The 27729-nt window shown below is 33.7% G+C and overlaps 2 protein-coding genes across 2 annotated transcripts in view; both read left to right on the top strand.

The window, feature by feature from the left end:
• The first annotated feature begins 634 nt into the window (after positions 1 to 634).
• On the top strand, positions 635 to 7189 carry LOC107041139 (putative fatty acyl-CoA reductase CG8306). The gene is made up of 7 exons (XM_015261545.1): positions 635 to 1038; positions 2402 to 2653; positions 2750 to 2999; positions 3994 to 4186; positions 4264 to 4503; positions 5267 to 5524; positions 5995 to 7189. Exons 1-7 carry the CDS (start codon positions 847 to 849, stop codon positions 6131 to 6133), a joined length of 1524 nt encoding a protein of 507 aa, XP_015117031.1. The 5' UTR covers positions 635 to 846; the 3' UTR covers positions 6134 to 7189.
• Positions 7190 to 7517: 328 nt separating this feature from the next.
• Positions 7518 to 27729, top strand: part of LOC107041174 — a 28938-nt gene continuing 8726 nt past the window's right edge. Inside the window, exons 1-9 of the mRNA XM_015261604.1 lie at positions 7518 to 7888; positions 8798 to 9024; positions 13745 to 13984; positions 15976 to 16240; positions 17209 to 17511; positions 18232 to 18439; positions 19016 to 19184; positions 23818 to 23854; positions 25250 to 25458. Of these exons, the coding sequence (XP_015117090.1) occupies positions 7852 to 7888; positions 8798 to 9024; positions 13745 to 13984; positions 15976 to 16240; positions 17209 to 17511; positions 18232 to 18439; positions 19016 to 19184; positions 23818 to 23854; positions 25250 to 25458 (1695 nt within the window). The 5' untranslated portion in view covers positions 7518 to 7851. The remainder of the gene's footprint in view (positions 7889 to 8797; positions 9025 to 13744; positions 13985 to 15975; positions 16241 to 17208; positions 17512 to 18231; positions 18440 to 19015; positions 19185 to 23817; positions 23855 to 25249; positions 25459 to 27729) is intronic.

The raw sequence follows: 27729 nt of genomic DNA, 5'->3' as shown, positions 1-27729 counted from the left end.
CTCAACTAAAAAAAAATTGATTGAATATGTATCCATTTACTTTTTTATTTCATCCAATTGAATAATTCACTTAATGAATTATTCAATTGAATAATTAATTAATATTTCATGAATAATTAATGTAATTAATGATTCACGTGTATTAAACAATCTCAAAGTTAAAAAAATTCTAAAAATCAGTTTTTCCCCACCATTTCCTCGCCAAAAATTTCTCCCGATGAATTTTCACAGAACGAAAAATTGGGATCACATTTATTAAACTATGTTTACCTTCTTCACTTAAATTTCTTCATACTATGATTTCTCCGTTCTTTCTTTACTGAATACTCGCTAATGACCGCGTCGCCCATGCGACTAGAAAAAAATCCAACCGTCTCATCTTCCCCGCCGACTTTCCCAAACTCCCCCCCCCTCAGTAATTAAAACTTCTAGAAAAAAGTCCTCAAACAAAATCTAAAATTCAGATTCAAAATAATCATTCCGTCACCATGAGAACCACTGGCGGTCTAGCGGACCGCCGACCCTGCCTTCATCTCCGTCTGACCGACGGAAATTCCCCCCGAGATCCTCCTCCCTCTCTCTTTGATCGCCACTCCTATCGCCTAGCTGCGCTCAGCAGCATGTAGGCCGACAGTATAACCACGTTGGAGCCCCTCAGATGTGTTAGTTCCAGTGACTTTGCCGTCGTGTTCTGTTCTGTGTTGTGTTGCATGTTCCCTCGATCATTCCTAGTCCCTCAGTCACAGAATCCTCCCTTATCGTGGCCCCTGGCTCATTGAGAACAAGCTCAACCGAAAAATCACTCCCAACTAATTGGAAAAAGCCAATTAGTCGTTGCACGGGGCAATGGCATCGCGAGTTGTCGAATATTATCGCGGGAAATGCGTCTTCATCACCGGTGGTACCGGCTTCCTGGGCAGTTGCTTGATCGAGAAGCTTTTGAGGTGCTGTCCAGACGTCAAGAACATTTATCTGTTGATAAGACCGAAGAAGGGGAAGGAAATCAGCGAACGTCTCGAGGAGCTCACGAAAAACTCGGTAATTAGACGTTGTATTCGGTTAATTGAGCAGGACAGTCGTTTCAGGTTATGATTTCATTTCATTCGTCATGATGTACATGAATTTTGAATCGATGTTGACTGTTGGTCGGTTTTCAATGGATATCTCGAAATCTGAGCGAGATAGCACAATTTTTGTTATGACCTTTTTTGTAGGGCGAATTGAGAGCTACAGAAAAGGTGATTACAAAAATTTCGATATCTCCCGTAGATTCGGAGATATTCCTCGAAAACTGAGCTTGAGCTGAGTTGATTCGTTTTACCGTTTCAGTGCTGAATTTATTCAATCATGAATATCTCCTGAGCTGGTGGTGGAGTTGAATTAGTCAGAGTTTATTTCGAAGCAGGAGGAAATAGATTTGAAGGGAAAAAAGGGGAAATTTCACTGAGTTATTTAGAATTTAGTTATTTTTTAATCGATTGAAATTAATTTGGAGGGTTTGCTTCTTGAATATCAGTGAATTTTAGGGGAGACGAGAATCTTTAGTAGGTTTTGTCATTTTGCAATCCCAATTTTCTGATATTGCATAGTCAATTCGTTGATTGAATTAAAATAATTTAATTTGGAGTTGGGATTTTATACAATTGATGGTGTCAAATTGAGTTTTTTTAGAATAGCTTTGAATTTGAGAGAAAAAGAAAGAATTATTCATGACTTTCCATCTTGTCTTTTACATAACACATTTTTTCCACTAAAATCTTCGTTGTTATAATCATCAATGTCAGATAAGAATTTTTTTACGGTAAATAATGGATAAAAAATTAGAAAAATTGGATGAAATTCCTCTTCAACTCAATTTAATGATGAGTTGTCTAAATATCTTCGATTTTTTTGGAAAAATAAAAACCAGACAGAACCATCCTCACTTTATTCCCAACTACCGTTAATTATAAATTTAATTTGCTGAACTGTATCATTTGAAGAAATTCAATCCTTATACATAAATAACGTTTCTCATTATAAATCTTTATTATTATAATCATCAACTGTCAAATAAGAAATTTTTTTACAGAAAATAATGGATAAAAAAATGCAAAAATTGAACGAAATTTATTAGACGAGACTTTATTAGAAAACTAAATGAATAAACCAGTCAGAACTATTCCCACTTTACCCCCAGCTACCGTTAACCATAAATTTAATCTGCTAATCTGAATCATTTGAATGAGTCCCCTCTCATGTCAAACTCCGAAAAAATGCCTTCAAAATGCAACGAAAACTTGAATTTCACTCAACCGATCTCAACTTATTGACGATTGAGTAATATCTCGTAATTTTGTAATTAACAAAACACTTCCTCATTACAATAATTGATAATAATTGTTTACGATTGCTGCCTCAGGTGTTTGATCGTCTGCGGGAGGAAGGGAAGACTGACTTGTTCTCGAAATTGATAGCAGTCAGTGGTGACGTGGGTGAGGAAAATTTGGGTCTGTCCTCCGAGGAGAGACTGACAATTGTCGAACACGTCGAGGTGATATTCCATTCAGCAGCCACTCTGGACTTTGAAGCGGGCTTGAAGCCCGCAGTTGACATTAATCTTCTCGGTACACGAAGAGTCGTTCAGCTTGCCCAGGAAATAAGAAATCTCAAGGTGAGCGAGGCTTCATTAGCCATTCATTTGTATTATCCTCATTGTCTCGTTCTTTCGCGCTGATTGAAGTTTTATGATTGACGTAATTATTCGCAGGCCCTGGTGCACGTGTCGAGTGCCTATGTGAACTCGTTTCTCCTCGAGACTAAGGAGCAGATTTATCCACCACCAGCTGATGTGGACGAAGTCCTTGCGCTGGTCGGGGGGAAGGACGAGAAGGCGATTGAGGAGGCGACCCCACAGCTGCTGAAGAATCACCCGAATGCTTATACCTTTTCGAAACATCTGGCTGAGCATGAGGTCGTCAATGGGTCCATCCCTGCGGCCATCGTGAGACCGTCTATGAGTAGGTTTTCTAGGGATAGGGGAGGCTAAATCGAGGTGATGAATTAGCTCAGCCTTTAACGATATCCAAGTAGTTTTACAGTTTGCCACACTGTGGACTCAACTATTTTCAATGATCAAATTTGTTAACTAAATTGCGCGAGGAAAATTGGAAAAAATCATGAATATTCAGCGTCATTCGAAGGCGGTTCTGCACAGAATTGTTATTTTTTAAACATTCCTTTATCAATCAATATTTGAAATTGTTTAAACTTTAGTAAAACTAATTTTTTTAGGCATGAAATCGATTTCTGGGAAAATTCATTGTTTATAAATTATTTGGAAGTAATGTTCGTAATTTCCTAAATTTGTAATTATCAAATTATTTCATCAATCTTCCTTCAAAAGTAATCTTTCTATTTAATTGATTCACGCATTGGAGGATTTTATAGAAATTTCTTGAGCTTTTCCAAAGAAATTCCATATAATTCTATATAAATAATAAATTTTTCACCAGATATTTGAGGGGAAAACCAAAAATGCATCAAAAACACCTCAAATAATACACGTCATCAATTTCTATAGAAAAAATCTCAAGCATATAATTCATTCAATAAAACTATTTACTTCCTTACGTAACAAAAACTTTAAAAAAATCAAACTTCAGCGTTGCATAATTTTCAATCAACGGCAATTCAATACAATTCTAATAAAATCCCAAATTTTTGGAACTATGTGATTCAATGCACCGTCAAATTTAAAAAAAAATCAAATGTTTTTGTGTTGACAACAAAACCTTAAATTAATTTTCACTTTTGATTTAATGAAACCATTTTTTTTAAACTCCCTTAAGGAGTAATTACCGACTAGTGCATCGACTACTCGATGAATATTTATTCATTTATCTATTATTATTATTATTATTCTTAAATTCTGAGCCTCTCCAGAGTTAATTTATTCCAACCTAAATGAGATTGAAATTTAGAAAAGAAACGTCACGCAAATATTATTTCCAGTCACTGGTGCATGGCAGGAGCCAATTCCAGGATGGACAACCTCCAAGAATGGCCCCCAGGGCTTCCTGATGGGCGCCAGCAAGGGAGTAGTTCGCAGACTGCCAGTTGCAAGTCAACTCATCTACGATTACATCCCAGTGGACATTGTTGTCAATGCTCTCCTCGTTGCTGCCTACGTCATTGGTCGTGACAGGTGAACATCAATTGTACTTCTCCAATTGCACCTTGATATCGTGGGTAATTTAACACGAAACATTATCTTTCACTCAGGAACACAGGGATAAAGGTCTACCACTGCACCTCGAGCACATGCAATCCATTCCAGTGGCTGAAGGTGGAGTCCAAAATAAACGGATATCTTCATAAGTATCCTTTGGTCAGCGCTGTCTGGTATCCACATCTCAAACTGCTGCCATCGCTGTGGCTCTATCGAATCTCTTCCATTTTTGTGCACATGATCCCGGCTTATATTCTGGATACAGTCACTAAAGTCGCTGGAGGACGTCCCATGTATGTAGTTCCTTGGATTATTATTGGATTAGATTAGAAGCAATTTATTATTTTCCTGGGATACAAAAATGTCCTAAGGGAAAACGAAAATATAACATAATTATTATGAATGAATCTTATGAGTTGTTTACATTGTTGTAATTTTGGTCTCATTTAGTATTTTGTTTGTTATTAATTCCATTGTTTATTATTTATTACTATTATTTTTTGAGTATATTATTTATATTTGTTATTCACAATATTAGTCTCATTCTTTTTCTTTTAGTATTTTTTATTAGTATTTTGGAAAAATTGGTAAGAGAGTGAATCAAATCTTATTGGAGTTGAAAATTATTTATTGAAGAAAGTGATGAAGTAGGAAAACCGGTTGAGAAATATTAGATTCGAATTTTTTTATTTTTTAAAACATGAAAAATCAAGACTTTACAACGCAGACGTTTCCAATTGCTCATAAACTATTCAGGCAACATAAAAATAAATAAATTCAATATTTTTCGCCCAATCGTCATCTTTAGCAATAAAAAAAATTCAGGTAAAACCCATGCGAAGGAGAATGGGAAAAAATAATTATTGATCATTTAAAATGATCCATTTACTATAACTCTTTTTCCTGTAACATAAATTGTTAATGAAATGAGATCATTCTTGTGCTCCAGGAAATTCTGGGTTATGGATATTTAGCAAAATATCAGAAATTTTACTATTGATCAGTTTATGATAATGACTATGATACTGACTATTAATCTCACAATTGTTTTAATAGACTTGTTCGGCTGCACACGAACGTCAACAACTCTCTGGGTCGTTTGGAGAAGTTTATCTTCACAGAATGGAAGTTCCAGAATCCCAGAATGATGGAGTTGCACGAGTCGTTATCCAGCGAGGATAAGAAGCTATTCACACTCGACGTGAGGCCATTGTCGTGGGAGGATTACTTCGTGAATTTGACGAAGGGGGTCAGAGTGTATCTCAGTAAAGAGCCTCTCAAAAGTCTTGGAAGAGCGCGAGCAAAGGATAACATGTGAGTTCTCAATGGTTTTGGGGAATTTTCTTGATGAATTCAGTGTCAGTGCACCCAATTAGTCGATGATAATGATACTATGTATTAATTTGAGATGTTAGTTTCTCTGAAAAGTCGGGAGTCTTTTCAGAGAAACTGACATCAATAGAATTCTCATAGAATTCCAATAGACATTCTGTAGAATTGAAAAAATGAATAACTTCTTACAGAAAAAATTAATTTATGTTGATTTTTCTATATAAATCCATCTGCTGAGATTTTTTCTGTAATTTTTTTTGCTTGAATTTCATAATAAGAATTAAATAAAAATTAAGTAGAAAAAATTTTAAATTTATGTCCAAGAATTTTCATAGAAAAATCAAAATCCATTGAATTTTTCTACGCGTGTTTCATTGCGAAAAAAATCTCATTATGAGGAAATCATTATAAAACAAAACTATTTCATAATAAATGTCTTCTATTGATTCCAGACTACTTGCTGTTCACCTGGGTCTCCAGGCAGCCCTGCTGGGTCTCGTCTGGTGGATATTCAAGTCGATCCTGGGTGCCACCTGGACGTCAACAGGCATGATCGTCCCCATAGCCTACCTCCTCTTCAGTCAGCTCTAATCGACTAATCTTTCGCATACAAAAAATCTAATATATTTGTTATCGGGGGACGGCCATCTGGGCAAAGTATTTTATACGAAATCATTCAGCCGTGGGGTTTAGCTTAGTCGAATTTCACAGGTCAGCACAGGTTTATTGAGCCATGCCTTATTGTCTCGTGACAACATAAATATTGGGCAATTTCGCACGCAGCCGGGGGGAACCATACTGGGTAAATAACATACCAGGGATAGGATCACCGATTATGATTGACTTGGCATTCGACATTGTGCAATTTCATGATTATCCGCGTATGAAAAAATTTAATAGAAAACTCAAGCACTTTCTCCGAGGAATTCTATTGCAGTTATAATAAAATTCTATTAAATAATTCGTTTGCGTTGTTGCAATAGTCAAGAGTTTTTCATTTTTTTATGGGAGAATTTTTTTCCTTGCATTGTCATTCTTTTTTTATAATGAAATCCAAGAGAAAAAAACTAAAAAAATCACGATTAAGAATTCTTATAGAAAAATCAACATCTATAGACTTTATTCTACGTAAAAATGTCTCTTGAAACTCATTTTTAATAGAATTTTAGAATTCAATACTATTTTTATTCAATTGGAGTTTTGTTAAAACTCACTTAAAAAATTGCATTAATTATTTGCGAAAATTCTATAGATTATGCAACTGTGTCATGAAAATCGAAGCAAGAAGCTCAGAAAATTCATGCCCAAGAATTCTTCTAAAACAATCAACACGAAAAACCATCAATTGTCGAAATCATGGCAGAGTTTCATAATTTTCAATAAAATTTTCGCAAAAATAATATTTGAATAGAAGCACTAAGCTTCACCAATTAAATTTTTTCATACGTCTCACAGTATTTGTTACCCAACCCTGAAAGTAAGTTTACCCACAACTTTTGTAACCCCTCAGTCCATTTCATTCGTCTGTAATTCCAGAAAGTATTTTGTATTATCAGTATCCTCAATGAGTATTCATTGTTTAAAACCAGAAATCCCATTTTGTGAAATTACTGGTGATTAAAAAAATAATAAAACGGTACCATGGTACGAGCAGTTCTTTGTTACCCCACGTGTCCTTGGCGTTAAATCCCACCGGCATTTCTCATCTCTTTACCCTGGTGATACGCAGGTAGTCGTTTCATCTGTAATTCATCTGAATAAATGATGGAAAACGTTTCTCGATAAGTCATTAGCTTCCTGCACCCTTCCCAAGGCATTTTGCTCGTGCACTGACAGTTGAAGAAGAAGAAGGAGATTAATTTCCTATCAAAATCGTGGGGATTTCCACTGGTGGAGGAAGGAACGAGACGTTCGTGAACCTTTCTGCCTCACGGTGAACGCACAGTCACTCGTCAATCAGTTCTTCGGCAACCATCCGCCTTGTCTGAGCGATCTAAACGCACGTTTTTTTTTTCACCAGCTATCGACGCGTTGGGACGTGAAGAAATTCATTGATTTGATCTCGAGGGATTGGGACATTTGGGTTTTTATCTGCCTTCAGGTTGGCTTCGTGAGAGCTATTTTACGGCTTTATTGGCATTTATTTTATTGAACTTGCGCAAGTGTTTCATGAGACGTCTTAATGATTATTGAATTTGATCGATCGGATAGAAGATTTAATCGGTTGGATTAACATCGAATTATTTTTCTCGTTTCTTCTGCTTCATTCATCGGTCTGTGTCTCTTCTTCGGAAAGATTGACGAGCGCTATGAAGTCCACGCAAGAGCTCTTGCCAGAGTTGCAGGGTAATTTATTTATTTTATTGTTGGTGTTAATGGTAATTGCTTTTTTTGAAGTAAATGATGGTGATAATGAGTTGAATTTTTTATTAAAGAAGAATAATATCACGAATTGAAGATTTATTGAAAGATGAGGACGTCAAGCGCAGTGGGAGTATAAAATTGAAATGCTCTGGACAATTGACTAGTATTTTTTAGGAGGGTGATGACGATGATGATATTCAGCAGTAAATGAGACATTTCCCCTAGCTTTTTTGAATCTTCATTGAATTATTGAAGTGAACTTGCAGGTTTCCATTGATTTTCATGCAATTTTGAATTTTCAATGGCAAAATTGATTGAAATTTCAGACATTTGTCAAATTAAATAGTGTGTCAATAAGTTGAATATCTTATTTGATTATTTAAGAAGAAAAATATCACGAATTAAAGATTTACTTTTAAATAATTCAAATCAATTGAAATTTTCAGACTTCATTGATTTTTTCTTCCAGCTATGAATTAAATAACGAAATTCATTGACATTTCAATTAAAACATGAATATTCAGGATTAAATTATCCAGAATTTTTCAGAATTCTTGCAATTTTCGGGGAATAATTTCACTGAAAATTCCAGTTGCCATTGATTTTTTAAATGAAATTTGAAATTTCCAGTGACGGAAATCCTCGAAAATTCGGTGTAAAAATTTCCTAAAAATATACCGGAAATTGCAGCCTAAATTTTTAAAAGTTCAGAAACTGTGAACTTTGGAGGCTCCAAACACTGGACGATTCACTTTATTTTCATTTCTCATCACTATTAGTGAACCTGAATTAATATTATTGTCACGGGCGATCGAAGTGACCCATCGCTATCGAAATCAAGAGCAAAATTACCATTAACATTCTTATTCTTATTAATTTTCCGACGCACAGGGAAAGACACAACGTCAATAAATAACGCTCCTGCACACGAGGTAATACCAACAATACCCGAGTGGTTTCGGAATCGATGTGTTCTCATTACCGGGGCAACTGGATTTATGGGAAAAGTTCTGTTGTCGAAATTATTAATGAGCTGTCCGGATGTGGGAAAGGTTTATCTTCTTGTGCGGGAGAAGAAAGGCGTCGATCCACAGAGTAGACTCTCCTCACTCGTGCAGGTGAGTTCTTCTATGTTTTTTCTCGTTCTCAAAATTTTGAAATGGCCAGTTGGAAAAAAAGAAAGTTCCGCGCCCATTGGAATGTTAGAATTATCAATGGAGCGGAGGGAACAAGTGGGACAGTGTCTGCGATAAAATTTATTTCCAATCTGAAAAATTACGTTTTTTATTTACTTTATTTGCTCCCGAAAAAATGGCGCGTTTAAATTAAGTAAAACTTTATTTGAAATTTTTCTATTAATCTCAAAAATATTCTGGTGGAGATTAATAAATTTATGTATTTATTTCGATGGAAATATTTCAATCGTATGAAATAAATAATCAATTATTCATATAAAAGATTATTAGATGAGAATAAATTCTTTTTGTCGTCTAAACAACGATTCCGTTTCTAAGCGATAAAGTCTCTCATTAGAATGTTGGAATCATCAATGGAAAGGAGGGAACACGTGGGACAGTACCAGCGATGAAATTGATTACCTATTCGAAAACTTACGTTTTTAATTTTCCGGTCAAATTTAAATTTTTGCTTTTTTTCAAATTAAACACTATTTGAATTTTTTCTGTTGATCCCAATAATATTCTGATGGGGATTAATAAATTTACATATTTATTTCACTGAAAATGTTTCAATTATATGAGATAAATAATTCATTCATTCATTGAAATGATTATTAGATGAGAACAAATTATCTTTCTTCGCTGTCTGAACAATAATTTAATTTCCAGTCAATTAAATCTGCATTTGAATCAAGGGAAACGCTGTTTATATTTTTTCAAAATATTAATTTAATGCCTATAAAGACACAAATAAAAATCAAGTTTGAGATTGAATGAAATATTTATTACAAGCTAGTTGGATAAACCCATTCATTTGATTTGCATAATGTTTATTCAATTGAAATTCATCTAAAAAAGCTAAATGGAACCATTATTGGGAAAATTTTTGTTTTCTCTGAGGACTTCTATCGAATCCTGCATTAGAAGTCAATAATTCTATTGCATTTCTAACCATTCGCTTTTTAGATTTTCGTAAGAGCTGTGACGTAACATCCCTTAAAACTCTCTTATTCTCTCATTCAGAATATTTAAGTTTTGGAAATGAATGGATAGTGAAACAAAACTTGATTGTGTCGTTCTAAAATTGTCCTTCAGACACTACCTGTCAACTAATTCAAGTTAGATTCATGCAACAGTCTTTTGATTTTTCGAATTTTTCGGGAGTCGACGTTCATTGATTGCTTTCACCAAAGACCAATAAAACTTTAATAAACTACTCAATTTCATTAAGCTTTCTCTTGTCAAAATTGGACCAAAAATTTTTCGACATGTATTTTTTTATTTCAACAAATAATGAAAAATTGATAAATTAACATTGTTTTATAACGCAGACACTTGTCGAATCAGTTCAAATCTTCTTATTTTTTATGACTTCAAATTAAAGAGAGACATCCATCAAATATTTTAAATCCAATTGTGTTATTGAATAAACAAATTTTATGCAAGACTTCGTTTCTTCAAGAGTCTGATTTTTCTATACAACTCATTCCATTCAGATATTTTCTGTAGAAAGTCCTCGGCTAAAATTTTCCAACTTTTGTTGTTAGATTTTACAAATAAAACGAGACAACAATTCAGTGAAAAAAACTTGGGAAATTCATGTCGCCTCATTTCTATAGGAAATGTCTCAATAGAAAAAGATGTATAGAAGAATGAAATTCCTCTATTTCTATAAAATAATTTCTATTGGATATTTTCTATTAAAAACGCGCACTGAAGCTGCGGAATTCTCCAAGAGAAGAAATTTCAAAATAGAATATTCTATCGAATTCACTAGGTCTTTCTATGATTTTTTTTTCGCGCGTGAAATCACACGATAAAATTTAATAGAAAAACCTAGTGAATTCACTAGAAAAATCTATTCGATTTCTATTGCACCTTCTATTAGTTTTTGGCTGATTTTATTGAAATGTTCAATAAAAAATATTGAACATTTTTTGAAATATTAAATATTTCTTGCTCCATTCAGATATTTTTTATAGAACTTCCCCTGCTCAAACTTTCTAAATTTTTCAAATTCTTTATCCCAAAGAAAAAAACTTGAAAAATTCCAGCCGAGGAAATTCTACAGAAAATACCTCAATAGAATAACTTGTCTCAAAAAATCGAATTCTTTCAACTTTTTGTATAAAATATTTTCCATTGAATAGAAATCCAATAGAATTTTCTAGCGAATGCGCTACGTTTTTTCAGCAATATTTTTTCACACGTGATTCCCCAAAGCGTCACATGGAGATGTCTCCAAACGTGTCGAGCCTACCAGAACCGATAATTATCCCCAAGTTTGAGGTCATCGACTACCGCAGGACGTTTCAAATTTTGAAACTCCTGAATTAAAATCCCCTCCCCATAATTCGCTCTTTGATATTCGAAAAAATCACCTTGAAATTCTTTCACCGTAGCCCCCATTGACCGTGCCACCTCTCAAGGTGACGGATGGTACGAAAAAATACACGATTTTGTCGAAACTTGTTACCCAGACATTCGGCCGTGAGATATCAACCGAAAGTGCTGACCAATTAGACGTCATTACCATTAGAATTATTCAGGGGAAAACCGCATGTATCTCGAGAAATCCAATTACCCTCCATCACGCTTCCGAAAATTGATTGAGCTACCTGTCTACATTTGAATTTTTAATTTCCATTCTTACGTACGATTTCTGATTATTTTGAAATTAATTGTAATAACTGATAATGTAAAGGTATTATGTTATCGACCGTTGTAAAATCAGTAATAGTAGTAGTATAATGCACCTATCATGATGATCAGGATTAGAAATTCAAGAATTGATTGGCCTCGCGGTCAATAAAGAAAACATCAATTAAAAATGATGCACCAATCAATTAAATATGTTTTATTTAGTGATCGCAAGGCCAATCAATCCTTGAATTTCTAATAACTGATAATCATGACGGGTGCATTATACGTACGCAAACAATTGGAGTTCTTTATTTTTTTGCGGCTTTTTCTACTGAAAATAACGTCTGCAACTTTGTAGTGCGTTTCGCGATAGATGATTCATTGAAAAATATCGATCAGGGGGGGCAGTTGTCAGTACTCTTCGCGATATTACGGAAATTGTTAATGCACAATGTGTTACGTTCAATTGATTAATTGAATGCTTAATGTAATCAGTAATTGGTATTTTTGAATTGAAAACATGAATAGGTGACGGTAAACTGCCTTAAAGTGATTACTGATTGCTTTGAGAGATAAAATTATTTTCTTGGGAGAAGAATTTTTTTTTTAGGAGCCTATTCTCCGGACACGCCCGAAAAAATTTAATGGAAAAACAAACAGCGAATTCGTCGGAAAATTCTATTGGCTTTCGATTGAATTTCTATTAGTTTTTGACCGATTCTACTGAAATGTTCAATAGACGAAGTCAGGAGAACTCGATTTTTCTGTATAACTTATTGTCTAAACAGAGATTTTCTTCAGAATTTTCTCGGCTCAAATTTTATGATTTTTTTTCGATCTATTTTTCGTTTCTTCTCATCAAGAAAATCAAACAAAAACTTGGAACATTTGAGCCGAGGAAATTCTATTGAAAATATCTCAATAGAATAAGTTGTATAGAAAACCCGAATTCTTGTGACTTTTTCTATAGAATATTTTCTATTGAATTTTTTCATCCGTCATAACAATTCAGTACCACATTACGATAAATTTCTAATAGATTGGAAATTAAAGACTAGCTTTACCCCAATTTTTATGATTTCTATGAATATGTAAACGCCAGTTCAATTATTCGTAGAATAATTGACCTGAAGTTTGCAGTTTCCATTGATTATTTGATAAAATTTTGAATTTTAAATGACCAACTTCCTTGATGCTTCAATAATGTGATGAAAATTTCCCAGTTCACCGGAAACTAAACTTCACCGTTAATGCACTAGATTTTTCCATCAATTTTGGAAGAAATCGGGATAATCATAAATTTTAATTAAAGTTAAATTTCGAATGAGTCAATTGTTAATATTACTCATCAATTTTTTAATTCTTAAATTGATCATCAATTAAATACGCAAATTGTGAATTATTTTATCAATCAATAATTGAGTTCGGACGATTAACGATCATTTGGCTAATCAAAAAATCCTTTAATGAAATTTAGAAATATTTACTCAATAGTCAATTGACAATTCCATATTGTCAATTATTGAGTTAATAGTCAATTGAAAAATTTAAATTACCAATTGTTATATTCATTTTCAAATTTTAATGAGGATAAGTAAATGTTGATTTTTGTAAGGGGCAACTTCTCATAACATTACTAAATTAAGTCAGGTAATTTAGTAATTTAGTAAATTACTAATAAGTCAGTTAATAGTCCAACAATGCAATAGTCCAACCAAGAGTTAGAATGTTGTAACTTTGTATTTGCGGTCACTTGTTACTCGATTGCCCTCGTGTCCATAAAAAATCCGCGTCCGATTCCCCGCTAAATGTAAATATCCTGAGGTTAATCCCCACTCGGGAATTTTGGTTTGAATATTTCATCGTGACTTAACATTTTTAATGAAATGCAAATAAACTCCAAACACTAGACTTCCAACACGAGCCAATTTTATGACGCAGTCTAGCTTTTCAGGTGATGAGTCAGAGGTTTTTTGATTTTTATCGGTGATTTATTATTCATTGTCACCATCCGCAGCAAGAGCCGTTCAAAGACCTCCGGGCGAATCATCCAGAGAGGTTGAAGAAATTAGCAGTGATACCGGGGGATGTCACGGTGGAGAATCTCAGTCTCTCGGTGGAGAATAGGGAGCTGTTGATACGTGACGTATCAGTCGTCTTCCATAGCGCTGCTAATGTTAAATTCGATGTGCCATTGAAGGACGCTATCGGAATGAATACTGCGGGAGTTAGGAATCTCATTACACTATGCAAACAGGTAAATTTTACTCCATTCTTATTTCATTCTCAAGAGTGTTAGGCTTTTGACCATTTTTTGATGATTAAAGGAAAACATTAACATTTTAACATTTTAACATTTTAACATTTTAACATTTTAACATTTCAACATTTCAACATTTTAACATTTTAATATAGTGAAATAAATCTCCGACAGGTAAAATTCATTAGAAAGTAGCGCAACTGAAGTTCGTCTAATGAATATTAATGAGAAACATTTGTTGAAATTTTTCATTGAATTTCAATGCAATTGCGTTGTGACTCAAAATTTCCTCTCAATTGATGAATTAATATGGTATATTTCGATACAAATGCGATGGGATTTTCACGAGTGTGAAGTTGGAGGCCCGAGACGAAGGAGAGGGCTGCCAACCGCATGAGCTGAAAAATCCCGGTTGCACATGCGTCGAAATATTTTTTTTTTTCATTGTTGTTAGGTTCACCTCGTGCCGAAAAGCCACTTTTTACGTAGCACTCATCCACTTTCAGTAGCAACCATAACTACATCGGCGTGAAAGTCATGCAGAAAAAAATTCCGATGCATAAAATTTTCGAAAACAAATTTTATCGCTGAAACCACGCTTAACGACCAATTATCTCTCTGCGTCATTTCGTCACGATGAAAAAATATTTACGAGCATATATATCTATATATATATAAACATAGCGAGTAGTGTTTTTCCTCATGCCAAAATTGCGGAGATGCTGAGTGATTGCAGAACACGTTCGGCGAGAATGCCCGACAGGTACCGTCCTTCATCGCACGATAAAACGAAAGAAAAAGTACTCTTTCCTGTTGTTCATGTGCCTTTGTTCTACTTGAGATCGGACAAACGCCTGGGATTCCCCTGAATTAATGAACGATGCAGTCGTAAAGCGATTCATTTCGATTAAATAAATGGGTTTTACTGAGACAAAAAACTTTATTTTTATTTTCATCAAATAAAAAACAAATGTGTTTGATGTGAATAGCTTCATCGGGTCGTAAAAGGAAATAATAATATTCTTTCCTACGAATCATGTGCCTTTGTTCTTCTCGAGATCGATCGAAGCGTGATATGTCAAACATCTGGGATTCCCCTGAATTAATGAAACGCACTCAGAAAATGGCTCAGAGAAAAAACTGTATTTTTTAAATTTTGGTTTTATTGTCATTTTTATTCGCATCGAATAAATATGGTTTTTTAAATAAAAGACGACTGTTTATGATCTGAATAAAGACATGATTAGTTGAAAAGGAAATTATGAAAAGAATGCAGTTATCAACATTTGATAATCCATTATTTAGAATGAACGAATAATTTATTTCAGAGCATTAAAACATTTCGAAATATTGTGAGAATGAGCATAAAAAACTTCAAATAAAGTGTCTCATCCGACCCAAACACTTCATTTCTCTGGACATGCATAACCGACTCGCTCATAAAAATGACATTTCTTATTCAAAACTAGAACGGCGCGCGCTTCGCGCATGTGTTGCTTTCCATGGGTGCCAGAATAGTAAAACCTTATCGTTTCTCACTTTCATTAATTTTTATCTCAATAATAATGCAGGAAACAGAATGAATGAATTTAATTTCAAGAAAGTGTTTCACAATGAAAATTTAATTGTTGAATAATTATTCGGAATCGTCATAATTCTCTTCTTCGTTTCTTTTTTGCTGTTTGCGCTCTTCTCTATTTTTAGGCATGTATTATGTACAATATACATAAATACTATCTTATATATTATTTTTTTACAGAACTATATTAATTTTTTTACAGCTAAAAAAATTAAAGTATAAAAAAAAATATATGTATTTTTTTATTTCAGAAAAAAATTAATTTTTCTTTTTTCACAATTACCGTAAACGAAAGATTGCAAAACATAAAAAACTATACATCGACATATACATTGCATTATTGGCTAATTGGAATAGAGGCTTCAAAAATCGTTACACTGGATTTTTTAAAAGTGGATTCCCCTTCCAGATGCAAAACCTGCAGTCGCTGATCTATTTGTCAACGGCTTACACCCACTGCGGCGAGAAGATCCTCGAGGATCGTGCCTACCCCAGTCCAATGGTCCCCGAGCAGGTGATAAGTCTCGTGGAGATTCTGGACAATGATCTCCTGAATATAATGACTCCGAAATTGCTCAAGGACATGCCAAACACTTATGCCTTCAGCAAAGCTCTCGCAGAGGACCTGATCAACAGGTCTAACTTGCCGGCCGGCGTTGCCAGGCCATCGATTGGTCAGTCATCACATAATTCAATTACACCTGCTCAATACTGATCGAACGGCTATTTACGGGGATGTGGGTGGGGGCTTCGAGTTGAATAATTCAGGGGAAAATCTTCGAAGCGCAGGAAATCAATTACAAGATTATTAGATATTTAGAAGATTAATGATTCTGACGATGAAGACTTTTGACGTTAACTTTATTTTAATTTCTTTGACCCCTGGAATTTGAGTTTTACATTAAATTTTTTATTTATTCGTTTCTTAAAATTAGATGAGAAAATATTAGAGGCGTATTTTTTTATTTCAATAAATAATAAAAGTATATAAACTCGGGGAATTGAAAACGTCCGCAATGTGACATCATGATCACTGGAACTTCTTAGTTTTTCGTTATTTTATTAAATGAAAAAATTTTCTGCAACAATTATTAGTTTTCGAGACAAATTATTGTCACTATTATGAGCATTTCAAGTCCAAATATATTAGTTGAAATTATTGTTTGGGATATGTCTAGGTACGAAAAAAATTGATAGAACAAGTGAAAATTATGTTTAAAGAATTCCGCAGGTATTCTCCGCGTTTTTTGAATAGAAACTTTCGATGGAGAACATTGTATTAAAAAAATGAGTAGACTTTTATCCTACTATCCTGTAAATCGCCGAAACTAGTGGAATTTTTAATAGAAGTTCCGTAGAAATCCAGTAGAATTTTCCGCTGAATTCGCTACGTTTTTATTTTTTTTAATGCGTGCTTGCACGAGTTTAAAATTATATCAATATATAAAATTATGGAAGGATGATGGCTGAGGCGTATAATACCATAAAATACGAGAAGGTCTCCGGGTTCAAATTCCGGTCTGGACTACCCATTTTTTTCAGTAAAAATTTTCTGGTTATTCATATTGAGAATAATCCCAGTTCCCTTCCTGTCTCATCCAAAGTAAGGAATAAATTTAAAAAATGAGTAATTTGTCCACAGTTGTAGCTTCTTGGAAGGAACCAGCGCCTGGTTGGGTGGAGAACATGAACGGCCCAACCGGCCTCATGATTGGGGCAGCTAAGGGGGTCGTGCGAAGTGTCCTCTGCGATGGGAATTTCATTCTTGATGCCATCCCCTGCGACATCGCTGTCAATGCTATAATCGCGTTGGCATGGAAAGTTGGCCTTGAATCACCGGCCAAACCGATTTATATGAATGTAACTGAGAGTGGGGAGAACCCGATGACCTGGGGAGAAAGCCTGGCGTATGGCAGGAAGCATGCATTCGAAAATCCATTTTCAGGTGATAAATCTGTTAAACAGACTGAAAAAAACTAGTTGTTCTCCTCCCTATGCGACAAAAAAATTCTCAACTGGAGCTGACCACAAAAACATGAGAATTATAGCCTTCAAACGTATGAAAAAATTGATGAAGAAATCTACGCTTGCTCTCAGAAATTCTGTTGAATTTTTGATAATATGATTTTTTAACTCTATTGAGAATTCCAATTGCAGACAGTTTTTTTCAATTAAAATTTCTTATAGAATTTCAAAAAAAATGTCATGACTTTTTTAGAACTGAGGCAATTTCAATCAAACATTATTTTCATATTTTTTCATTGAATTACTAATTATCAAAATTCTTCCCTGAATTAAAAAATTATTTTAATAGAAATTCTGTTGAATTTTTATTAATATGATTTTTTAACTCTATTGAAAATTCGTATTAACGACAGTTTTTTCAACTGAAATTTCTTGTAGAATTTCAACAAACATTATTTTCATATTTTTTCATTGAATTACTAATTATCGAAATTCTTCCCTGAATTTCAAAATCATATGAATAGAAATTCTGTTAACTTTGGATTAATACGGTTTTTAATTCTATTGCAAACCCTAATAATCAGTAGTTTTTTCACCTATCCTATTGAAAAACAAATGAAATTTCCATACAAAATTATTTTCAAAATTTGCCAGAACATGAATTGCAATTCATGTGTAACTTTATGTTCTCAATTTTCAGGTATTCTTTGGTATCCACGCGGTGGAGTAACAAACAACAAGTACTATCACAAGGTTCTCGTCTTATTTCTCCACCTACTGCCAGCGTATTTCGTTGATGCACTGTGTTTTTTAACTGGTCATAAACCATTTCTGGTGAGAGTGCAACGCAGGGTCAGCTGGGGTATGAGACTCGTCCAATATTACATGATGAAACAATGGATTTTCAGGTAACGATTACGGGCTACTCTGAGGTATTTCATTACAGTGAAATTTCAAATTCGAGTAATTGACTTGTTGCATTAATTTATTTATTCAGTGAAATTACTCACTGGGAAAATGAAATTAATAAAAACATCAGGCACGTATTTTTTTACATTGAAAAATCCCAAAAAATCCCGAAAATTACAGGCAATTAAAAGAACGTATACATTACAGGCATCTTTTAACGCCCACAACTTATTAATTTTTTAAAATTTGAATGACTCACTGAATTATTAATTAATTATCAATTAAATTCTCTCATCCGCAATTGAATATTTTTGTAATGGCTTGTTATAAAAATTGCCATACCTTGCGTTCTTGAACTTAATTGAAATTTCTAATTTCTAATTTTTTTAAATGACTTACTGAATTATTAATTAATTAATAATTAATTTTTGTCATCCGTAATTGAATATTATTGTCTACGGAATCATTCAATAAAATAAGTAGATAGAATAAGTGTCCAATTAACGAATAGAATTGCAGGAGAATTTCCTGGAGAATGAATGAATTAGTAGTAATTAAAAATTTCTCATTTCCAGAAATGACAGAATGAAAGAACTGAGGGAGCAATTACTACCAGCTGATAAAGAGGTTTTCTTCATGGATACGAAGGCCTACGACTGGAACGAGTACATGAAGACATACGTTCTGGGAGCTCGAAAGTACATATTGAAGGAAGATCCAGCGACGCTCCCCAAAGCCAGAAGAATCTTTGCGCTCTATTGGCTCGCAGACGTAACTTTCATGTTTTTAGTCTGTGTAGGAGTCCTCTGGTTCCTGTACTCCAAGCTGTTCGCAATTACCTCAACGAGAACATTGAGAGAAGTCAATGAGTTCTAATCTCTACCCAACAGACGACTGAATTTTATTGTTACGATTGAGGATGTCCAAGTACTTTGGCTATTTTTTCTCCAGTGAAATGCTTTTCTTGTTTAAACTTTGCCGGCCTGAATTTGAATGTCAATATTGAAGCGTTAGAGAACATTTTTTAAATGTTTAAGCAAAAATAGAAAGTCCACTTTTGGAGGAAGATTGATGATTTTAGAAATTGCAGGAAAATTGCGGGAACTCATTCCCCACATGACAACACATGATGAATGGGTTAATTTTACGATTACTGAAAGACAGCTCAAGTCTAAATAAAGAGTACATGTACTGGATCGTATGAATAGATATTATTAAATAAGTTTCTGATGTATGTCCTCTGCTCATTGCACAATCCCTTCATTTCATGTTGATATCCATTTTTCTAGGTACAGGATAATTCAATAGAAAAATCTGGGGCTTTCGCTGGGATATTCGATTGGAATTAAATAAGAATTTTTGGGACTGCATTTTCCAGGTGTTTTTAAAAAAATTTCTTAGGAAAGAATAAATAAAAATACAATGGAAAACATTTGGGAAATTTATGCCTAGAATTTTCTATAGAAAAATAACTATCTCGTTTTGTTTCTTGTCAATATCTGTTGAGAAATGGAGCACGAAATGAATAGAATTATTCAGTAGGATTTTAAAACAACTCTAACAGAATTCTTGTTGAGTTTCAAGGGAAATTCTATTGAATTTCTATTTGAATTGTATTAAAAAATTATATTCATTTTTCACGCTAAGTCTATTAGAAATTATGCAGTTGCACTGTGCGTTTATCAATGGCCATTTTTAAAAGAAAAATTAAGAAGAAAATTCAAAATCTATAGGTGATTTTGAATTTTCTATAAAACTCATTCTGTTGGAATTTTTTCTACGCGAATTCTCCGACACAAATTCTCTAATTTTTTGTTCTTTTGGATTTTCTAATGAAAAACAAATAAGACTACAGTGGAAAAAAATCAGAGAAATTATGCGCAAAAATTTTCATAGAAGAATCAAAATCTACAAATTTTTTAGTACCAAATATCTCACGTAAAAATGTCACGATAAATGTGCATAATCTTCACTATAATTGGCGCAAAAAAATGAATAAAATTACTAAACAGAATTTCAAAACAACTCCCAATGAAATTCCTGAAGAGTTTCAACAGGAATTTATCAAATTTTCTTCAAGAAACCGCCAGGTTTTTCAATAATTTTTTTTTTTCATGCATGTCATCCGCAAAATAGTACATAAAAAACGTCCCAATAACAAACGAAAAATAGTGAAGGCGTATTGAGAAGCATGCGTAGCTAAACAGGTTGGCCAGTGGTACGTGTAATGGTGGAGTACTCACGGTGTGCAGTTGGCTTTGGCATCCTGAAATGTTGAAATCGTTTAACTTGCTCTCCTGTTTGACTCGGCAACTCGGTCCCCTCCCAGAGAGTTGCTGAGCACGAAAGTAAATTGCGTCACCAAATAGAGGTCGAACTGCTTCGGGAGCTGAGCATTCCACCACTGACGATCAAAAATCATTTTTTTGTTAATATTTGAGGGTTTTCCCCACCCTTAAAAGCTTTTTAGGTATTCTGGTGATTAATCAGTGAGGGGGAGAATAATTTTTGAGAGGATGGTGAACACTTAATTACGAAGATATAGCATTCGATAAATTCATTATGTGAAGTATAAGACGTTTCATTTTATTTTGTAATAAATTGGATCAATTATGGGCGAAAAAATTGAATGGGAAAGTATTTCCTAAAAAATCCTATTGATTAAATTCAATAGAAAATTGAAAATAGAAATTTTTGTGTTGAATATGTAGAATGTATTGATGAAAAATTATGGAGAATAAATTAAATAGTGATTATGAATGGAGCACAGAAATTTCATTCTCAATCAAATTACGAAACTGCCAATCGTATTTATGATAAAAACATCAACTGACGAAATTTTATTGAAACTCTATTTGTTCTTCAATGGGAATGTTTAATGGAGAATATTTGATAAAAAAAATCAATGGATTATTCAAAATTTTCAATGAGAATCGAAAAAAATCAGTGAAAAGAGAAACAGAAATTAATGTTATAAAAGTTGAAGAAAAAAAATCAATTTCAATTGAATAAGTTCAATGCAAGAATAAAAATGTTATTTTCATATGAAATATATAAAATGTATTATTAAAAAATTGGCACAGAATGCATTAAACACTGACGATGAATGGAGAACAGCAATTTTCTTCTCAATCAAATTACGAAACTGTCAATCGCATTTATGATCAAAAAGTCAACCGACGAAATTCTACTCAAATTCTATCTGTTCTTCAATAGGAAAGTTTAATGGAGAATATTTTATTTAAAAAAATCATGGATTGTGGTTCTCACACCCATTCTGCTGAGATTGTTCGAAATTTTCAATGAGAATCCAATGAAAAGCAGTGAAAAGAGAAACAGAAATTGATGTTATAAAAGCTAAAGAAAAAAAATCAATTTGAATTGAATAAGTTCAATGCAAGAATAAAAATCTCATTTTACTATGAAAGATATAAAATGTATTATTAAAAAATGGCATAGAATGCATGAAATACTGACGATGAATGGAGAACAGCAATTTTCTTCTCAATCAAATTACGAAACTGTCAATCGCATTTATGATAAAAACATCGGCCGTCCAAACCTCCGGATTAATTAAAATTTCGTCATTTGAAATTCTCCATTCGCGTATAATGAAACTCAATCATCACTCTGCACGTAAAATGGAAAAAATATTCCCACGTCATTGAGGAAAGTCAAACAACGAGAGTGTAAATGCGGTAACATTATCATTTTCATCCGGATGTCCATATTCATTGACTCATTTGCTTGGACCACGGGTTTCGTTCTCTCCACTTGACGCAAGCATCGAAGTCTCCCTTATCTGCTGACCTTTCCCCACCCGTCGATTGCTCTCTCGGAGAGATGGATATAAATCACGGTTTTATGAAATACCGCGGTCCAATCGACGGGACGAGTATTATCGTTTTCGTCAATTGGCTGTTCATTCGTTCATTCGTTGATAATGAATTCTTGAAAATTCCGTGGCGCAATGGAGGAAATATTAAATGAAGGGAGAATATTCAGCAGGGAATTTATAAATGTAATTAATACAATTCCATTTGTTCATGCATTTTTTGCATTTTAATGAAGCATTGTAATCGTGTGAATTCAAGTTTTTGTATTGTTTCGTAATTTTTCTTTGTGTTTATTAAATTTCAAGACATATATTAAGTTTGGTATTTTTGTGTCACATATTTAGAACAAAACGTTAGGAAAAGGGGAGTTTAAATCAACGTATGGAAAAATTTAATAGAAAAGACAAGAAATCTATTTGAAAAAATTAATTTTTTTGTGCTAATGCTCATTTTTTAAAGAATATTAGATATGAAACAGTCAATAGATTTTTCTATTGTAGTTATTGAGCGTAAATTTTTTTATTTTATTCCAGGGATATTTCATTTGTTTCTCATGATAAAATCGAAGAAAAACAATTTTTTGTTGCATATTTTTCATATGAATTCATGTTTTCAAATGTTTCATATTTTTCAAAATGTTGTTCTTTAGTCAAAATTAATGATTTTTCTGTTAAAAATTAAACATTATGTTGAAGTTTCAAGATAAAAACAGTAATTTTGAGAGAAAAAAGCATTTTTTTCTCAATTGAAAACGTCCCTGTCTACAAAATGAAACCCCAACCCCTATCGATTCACCCAACGATTGAATAAATCAATATCTAACAAAATAAAAAAATAAAAATAAAAATTAAAAAAAGAAGATAAAGAAAAACAAATTTAAAAAATGAAAATAAAATAATAAAATGAAGATAAAATAAGATAAATAACATAACGAAAATGAATAAAAAAATTAAGATAAATTAAATCAAATAAAAAAGAAATGAAAATTGAAAAACAAAAATAGTACGAAATAAATAAAAAAAATAAATGGAATTTAAAATATGAAAATAATTCAAAATGAAAAAAAAATAACACAAAAAAAACAGTGATGGGATCACCTGACTACACCGAATCCTCTTCCCCCCACTCCCACCGCCGCCTATAATTCCTGAATGTTTGGACCACAATTCCCCCCCCAATCACGCACATATCTTCAACTCGAATCAGGTCTCCAAGTGGTGAGGGAAAAAGATTGCACGGTCTCGGAGTAAAATAAACGACAACTGCACCAACACACGAAAAAAAACGCAATCATACGTCGAGTGTGGGGTACCCACGAGTGTCCAGCATTCGGGAGTGAAAAAAAAAATTTGCTCACTCAGTTCTATTCCGTCGGTTGAGTGCGGGTTAGTCCCGGTATCGTTAAAAGGGATAGTCAGTTTGGAGACTTCGTGCGGTGCAGGCACCTGTGCAGAAACTACATCAATTGTTCACGTGGGTTTTTCCTCAGTAAAATGCTGTTTTTTTAATTCGTCGAACAAATTTTCACTTCAATTTTTCACGATATTCTTCATGATATGCCAATGCTAGTGCCGAATAGTGAGATGAAATAACAACTACGAATTTATAAAAATAAAATGCGAAATTTCAACGGTCATTTTATCGCGATATCGTCGAATTAATTCGATTAATTGCGCAGAAGTTCAATGAGCGCGGAAATATCGGCCTGATTACCCGATTAATCGCAATCACAATGAAAATTCTGATTAGCAACTTTCCATTGTTTCATCAATCGCTCTAATGTGCATTCTCCGGTCTAATGGAAAAATCAAACTGACTGCTCTAGTCACCCCGAAGAAATGTACACATCAAATATCGTAATACTAAACCAGTTCTACCCGAGGCGCGATAAATACACGTGGAGTGTCTAAAGATGCAGTAATACGAAAAATTGTCTGCGAAAGCACAGGCACGAAAAAATTTAATAGACGAACTTAGCGAATTCGTTAGAAAATTCTATTGGATTTCTGCTACTTTTTGGCTGATTCTATTGAAATGTTCAATGAAAAAAGTCAATAGAATTCGATTTTTCTATAGAATTTCCTCGGCAATTTTACACGTTTTTTTCATTTCATTTTTCTTTTTTTATCAAGAAAATCAAACCAAAATAACTCGGAAAATTGGAGTCAAGGAAATTCTATAGAATTGACTTTTTCTGTAGAACATTTTCTATTGAAAATTCCAATAAAATCGGCCAGAAACTAATAAAAAATCCGATTGAAAAACCTAGCGAATTCGTTAGAAAATTCTATTGGATTTCTATTGAACTTTCCATTAGTTTCTGGCCGATTCTATTGAAATATTCAATAGAAAAAGTCAATAGAATTTCCTAGAATTTCACAGAATTTCCTCGGCAATTTTACAAGTTTTTTCCATTTTATTTTTCTTTTCTTCTCATCAAGAAAATCCAAAAAAAAACTCGTAAAATTTGAGTCGATGAAATTCTATAGAAGATATTTCAATAGAATAAGTCATAGAAAAATCGAATTCTACTGACTTTTTCTGTAGAATATTTTAAAACTGATAAAAAATTCAATAAAAATCCAATAGAATTTTCCAACGAATTCGTATAAAGATAGAAAAATTGAATGATTTCCGAGAATCGGGTGGAATATAGCGAGTGAAACGGAGATAGTGAAAGGTTTTGATAATTAAATATTAAGAAATTGGAGTACTTGTGTTTGTAGAGAGAAATTAATAAAAATCACGAGATAAACATAATTGAATTTCAAGCCGAATGAAAGGGAATTGCCAAATCTCTGCACACATGAACATTCTCAGTCTGGCGAATAACAGAGTCGTATAAATCACAGGTTTCTAATGCACTTTGCCTTGACTCTTCTCTCATGAAAACACGCTGTATTCGACCTTTATTCACTAATAAAATGTTTTATTATTTTTCCAGAGGCGTTGGGGGTCTGGTAAACATGACAGAGCCGAATATGGAAAATTTACCGGACAGAATAGCTGATATGTTTGAGAATAAAGAGATTCTTCTCACTGGTGGGACGGGTTTTCTCGGTAAAGTGATAGTGGAAAAATTTTTACGCTGCATACCTAATGTGGGTAAAATACACATTCTCGTGAGACCGAAGAAGGGAAAAGATCCGAAAAATCGACTCGAGGAGATCTTTAATTCGGCGGTAAGTGAAGAATGATGAAGTAAATTATTACATCAGGGGGACATCATTCATTAAGGATTGCACAAAAATGTGTGGCGAGTGAAAGCGCGTCAAAAGTGCCAAGTGGTTGCTCCGCATAAAAAGGTGCATGTCATCGGGATAAAAGGATGCACGAAAAACATTGGTGGAAAAATTCTAGCCAATTCGGTGGGAAATTATAGTCTTTTGGATGATTCTGTCGGAGAATTCCACAGCTTTACTGCGGGTTTTTTTAATAACAAATAACCAGAGAGATTATTTTATTGGAAATCAGTGAAATTTCTGCACAACTTTTTCTGTTGGGAGATTTTCTGTGGGAATTCCTCGGCATTTCTAAGGTTTTTTCACTGTTATTTCCTTCTGTTTTCTTTTAGGAATATTTGAAAACGGGGAAATTGAACTGAGGTATTTCTGAGGGAATGCCTCGAGTTTTTTCTATAGAAGATTTTTCATTAAACATTTCTTTGGAAAATTCATGCTCAGGAATTCCTATCGAACATGTCTCATACGAAAAGGTGTTTAAAAGATGAAATTCTACTGATTTTTTCTATAGAATAGTTTCTATTGGACATTCTCTATAAAAACGCGCAGTAAAGCTCCGAAATTTTGCGATAAAAGTGGCCAAAAACCTTTAGAATTTTCGAGCGTTCAATATTTTTCAAAAAAATTGCATTGAAAATCCTAGTGAATTCCTAGAAGATTCTGTTGGATTTCTACTGAACTTGCTTTTAAAAACGCTTTCTATCGAATTTTGCACTGAACATTTCTATCGAGAAAAAAAGGCCCAGATAAGCGGCCCAATTTTTCAAGAGAATTCCAGCCCAATTCTCTCGATTTTTCTATGAATGTCACGCATGAAAAAATTCAAAAGAAAACCTAGCGAATTCGCCAGAAAATTCTATTGGAATTCTATAGGAATTCTATGGGGTTTCTATAAAATTTCTATTGGAATTCTATTGAAGAATCCAATTGAATTCCATTTTGTTTTTTGCGCTGATTCTATTGGATATTCGATAAGAAAAATTCAATACATTTCGAATTTCTGTTTGGAATGTGCTCTTGAATTTTCTCAATTTTCTAAGTTTTTTCCACTCAGATTAGTGCAAAATAAAACAAAATCCAATGGAAAAAACTTGTGCCCAATAATTTCAAATCGAAAAAATCTCAAGAGAAAAATTCCAACAGAAATTCGAAATCTATTGGTTTTTTCTTCTCGAGTATCTAATAGAATCAGCGCAAAAAACAACTAGAATTGGTCAATAGAATTCCAATAGAAATCCTATAGAGACCCCCATAGAATTCTTATAGAATTCCATTGAATAGTTTTCTATTGAATTTTTTCATACGTGTTCTTCTCATCACGTCTGAAGCGGCTTGATCCCAAATAATTACAAAAATCCAAGGCTACAGCTCCATCATTGTTCCATTACTGATCCGGAATGGGGGCAATTATTACGTTAAAATAAATTAGTGACTTTGATGAGCATTCGCCATTGAGAAGTCATGAAAAATATTGTATGACAATTTGAGAATCGTGATGTGTCTCGGCTGTATGGTGTCTCGCACTTGTGAGAAAACAGAGTCAAGGCCTCAGTGAGGGTAACAAGCGGAGCTTATGGGTATTATCTGTCTGGTGAAAGTAACCGGTGTCGGCTGGTCCGTTATGTCACATCTCTCCTGATGATTTCAACGCAATAACTATCTCACTGGCCAAGGTATTCCCGGGGGCCTGTGGAGGGGAATACCCGGCCAAACTCGTAATATCGTACGTGCGCAGGAGGCAAGGCCAGCGACTCGGAACCCACGACTTGCGCTTAGTCAATTCATTTTTTGCCGAAATCGCCTGCCGCGGAGGGACAATTACGCGGGGAGGCATTGTTAGGGACGGCCGGAGGAAAAAATTTCCGAGGTTTTTTTTTATCATTTGCATTGGTAATTCGAGGCCTTTTGCTGGAGTTGTTTTGTATGAATGTTTTTTAATACAATGGGGGCGGGGGGATGAAGGCTGTTGTTATTCTTGATGACAACGGCATCAAGAATAACAACTTTTTGTTAGTCATCAAGAATAATAACTTTTTGTTTGTCTTGTATGTTGCGAGATTGGTGTGGAGAAATTTTATTGAAAGACTAGGGAATTTCTATTGCGGGTCCAGGAGATTCTGTTGAGAAATTGGTTTTGGGTTTTCGGAAATTCTGTGGGGGATTATGCAAGTTTGGATTGGGGTTTTCAATAGATATTTTTTGGTAGACGAA

This window comes from Diachasma alloeum, unplaced genomic scaffold, assembly GCF_001412515.2.
Source record: "Diachasma alloeum isolate Michigan unplaced genomic scaffold, Dall2.0 Dall_scaffold_00358, whole genome shotgun sequence".
Classification (NCBI taxonomy): Eukaryota; Metazoa; Arthropoda; class Insecta; order Hymenoptera; family Braconidae; genus Diachasma; species Diachasma alloeum.
This window is presented reverse-complemented; position numbering and strand designations above follow the sequence as displayed.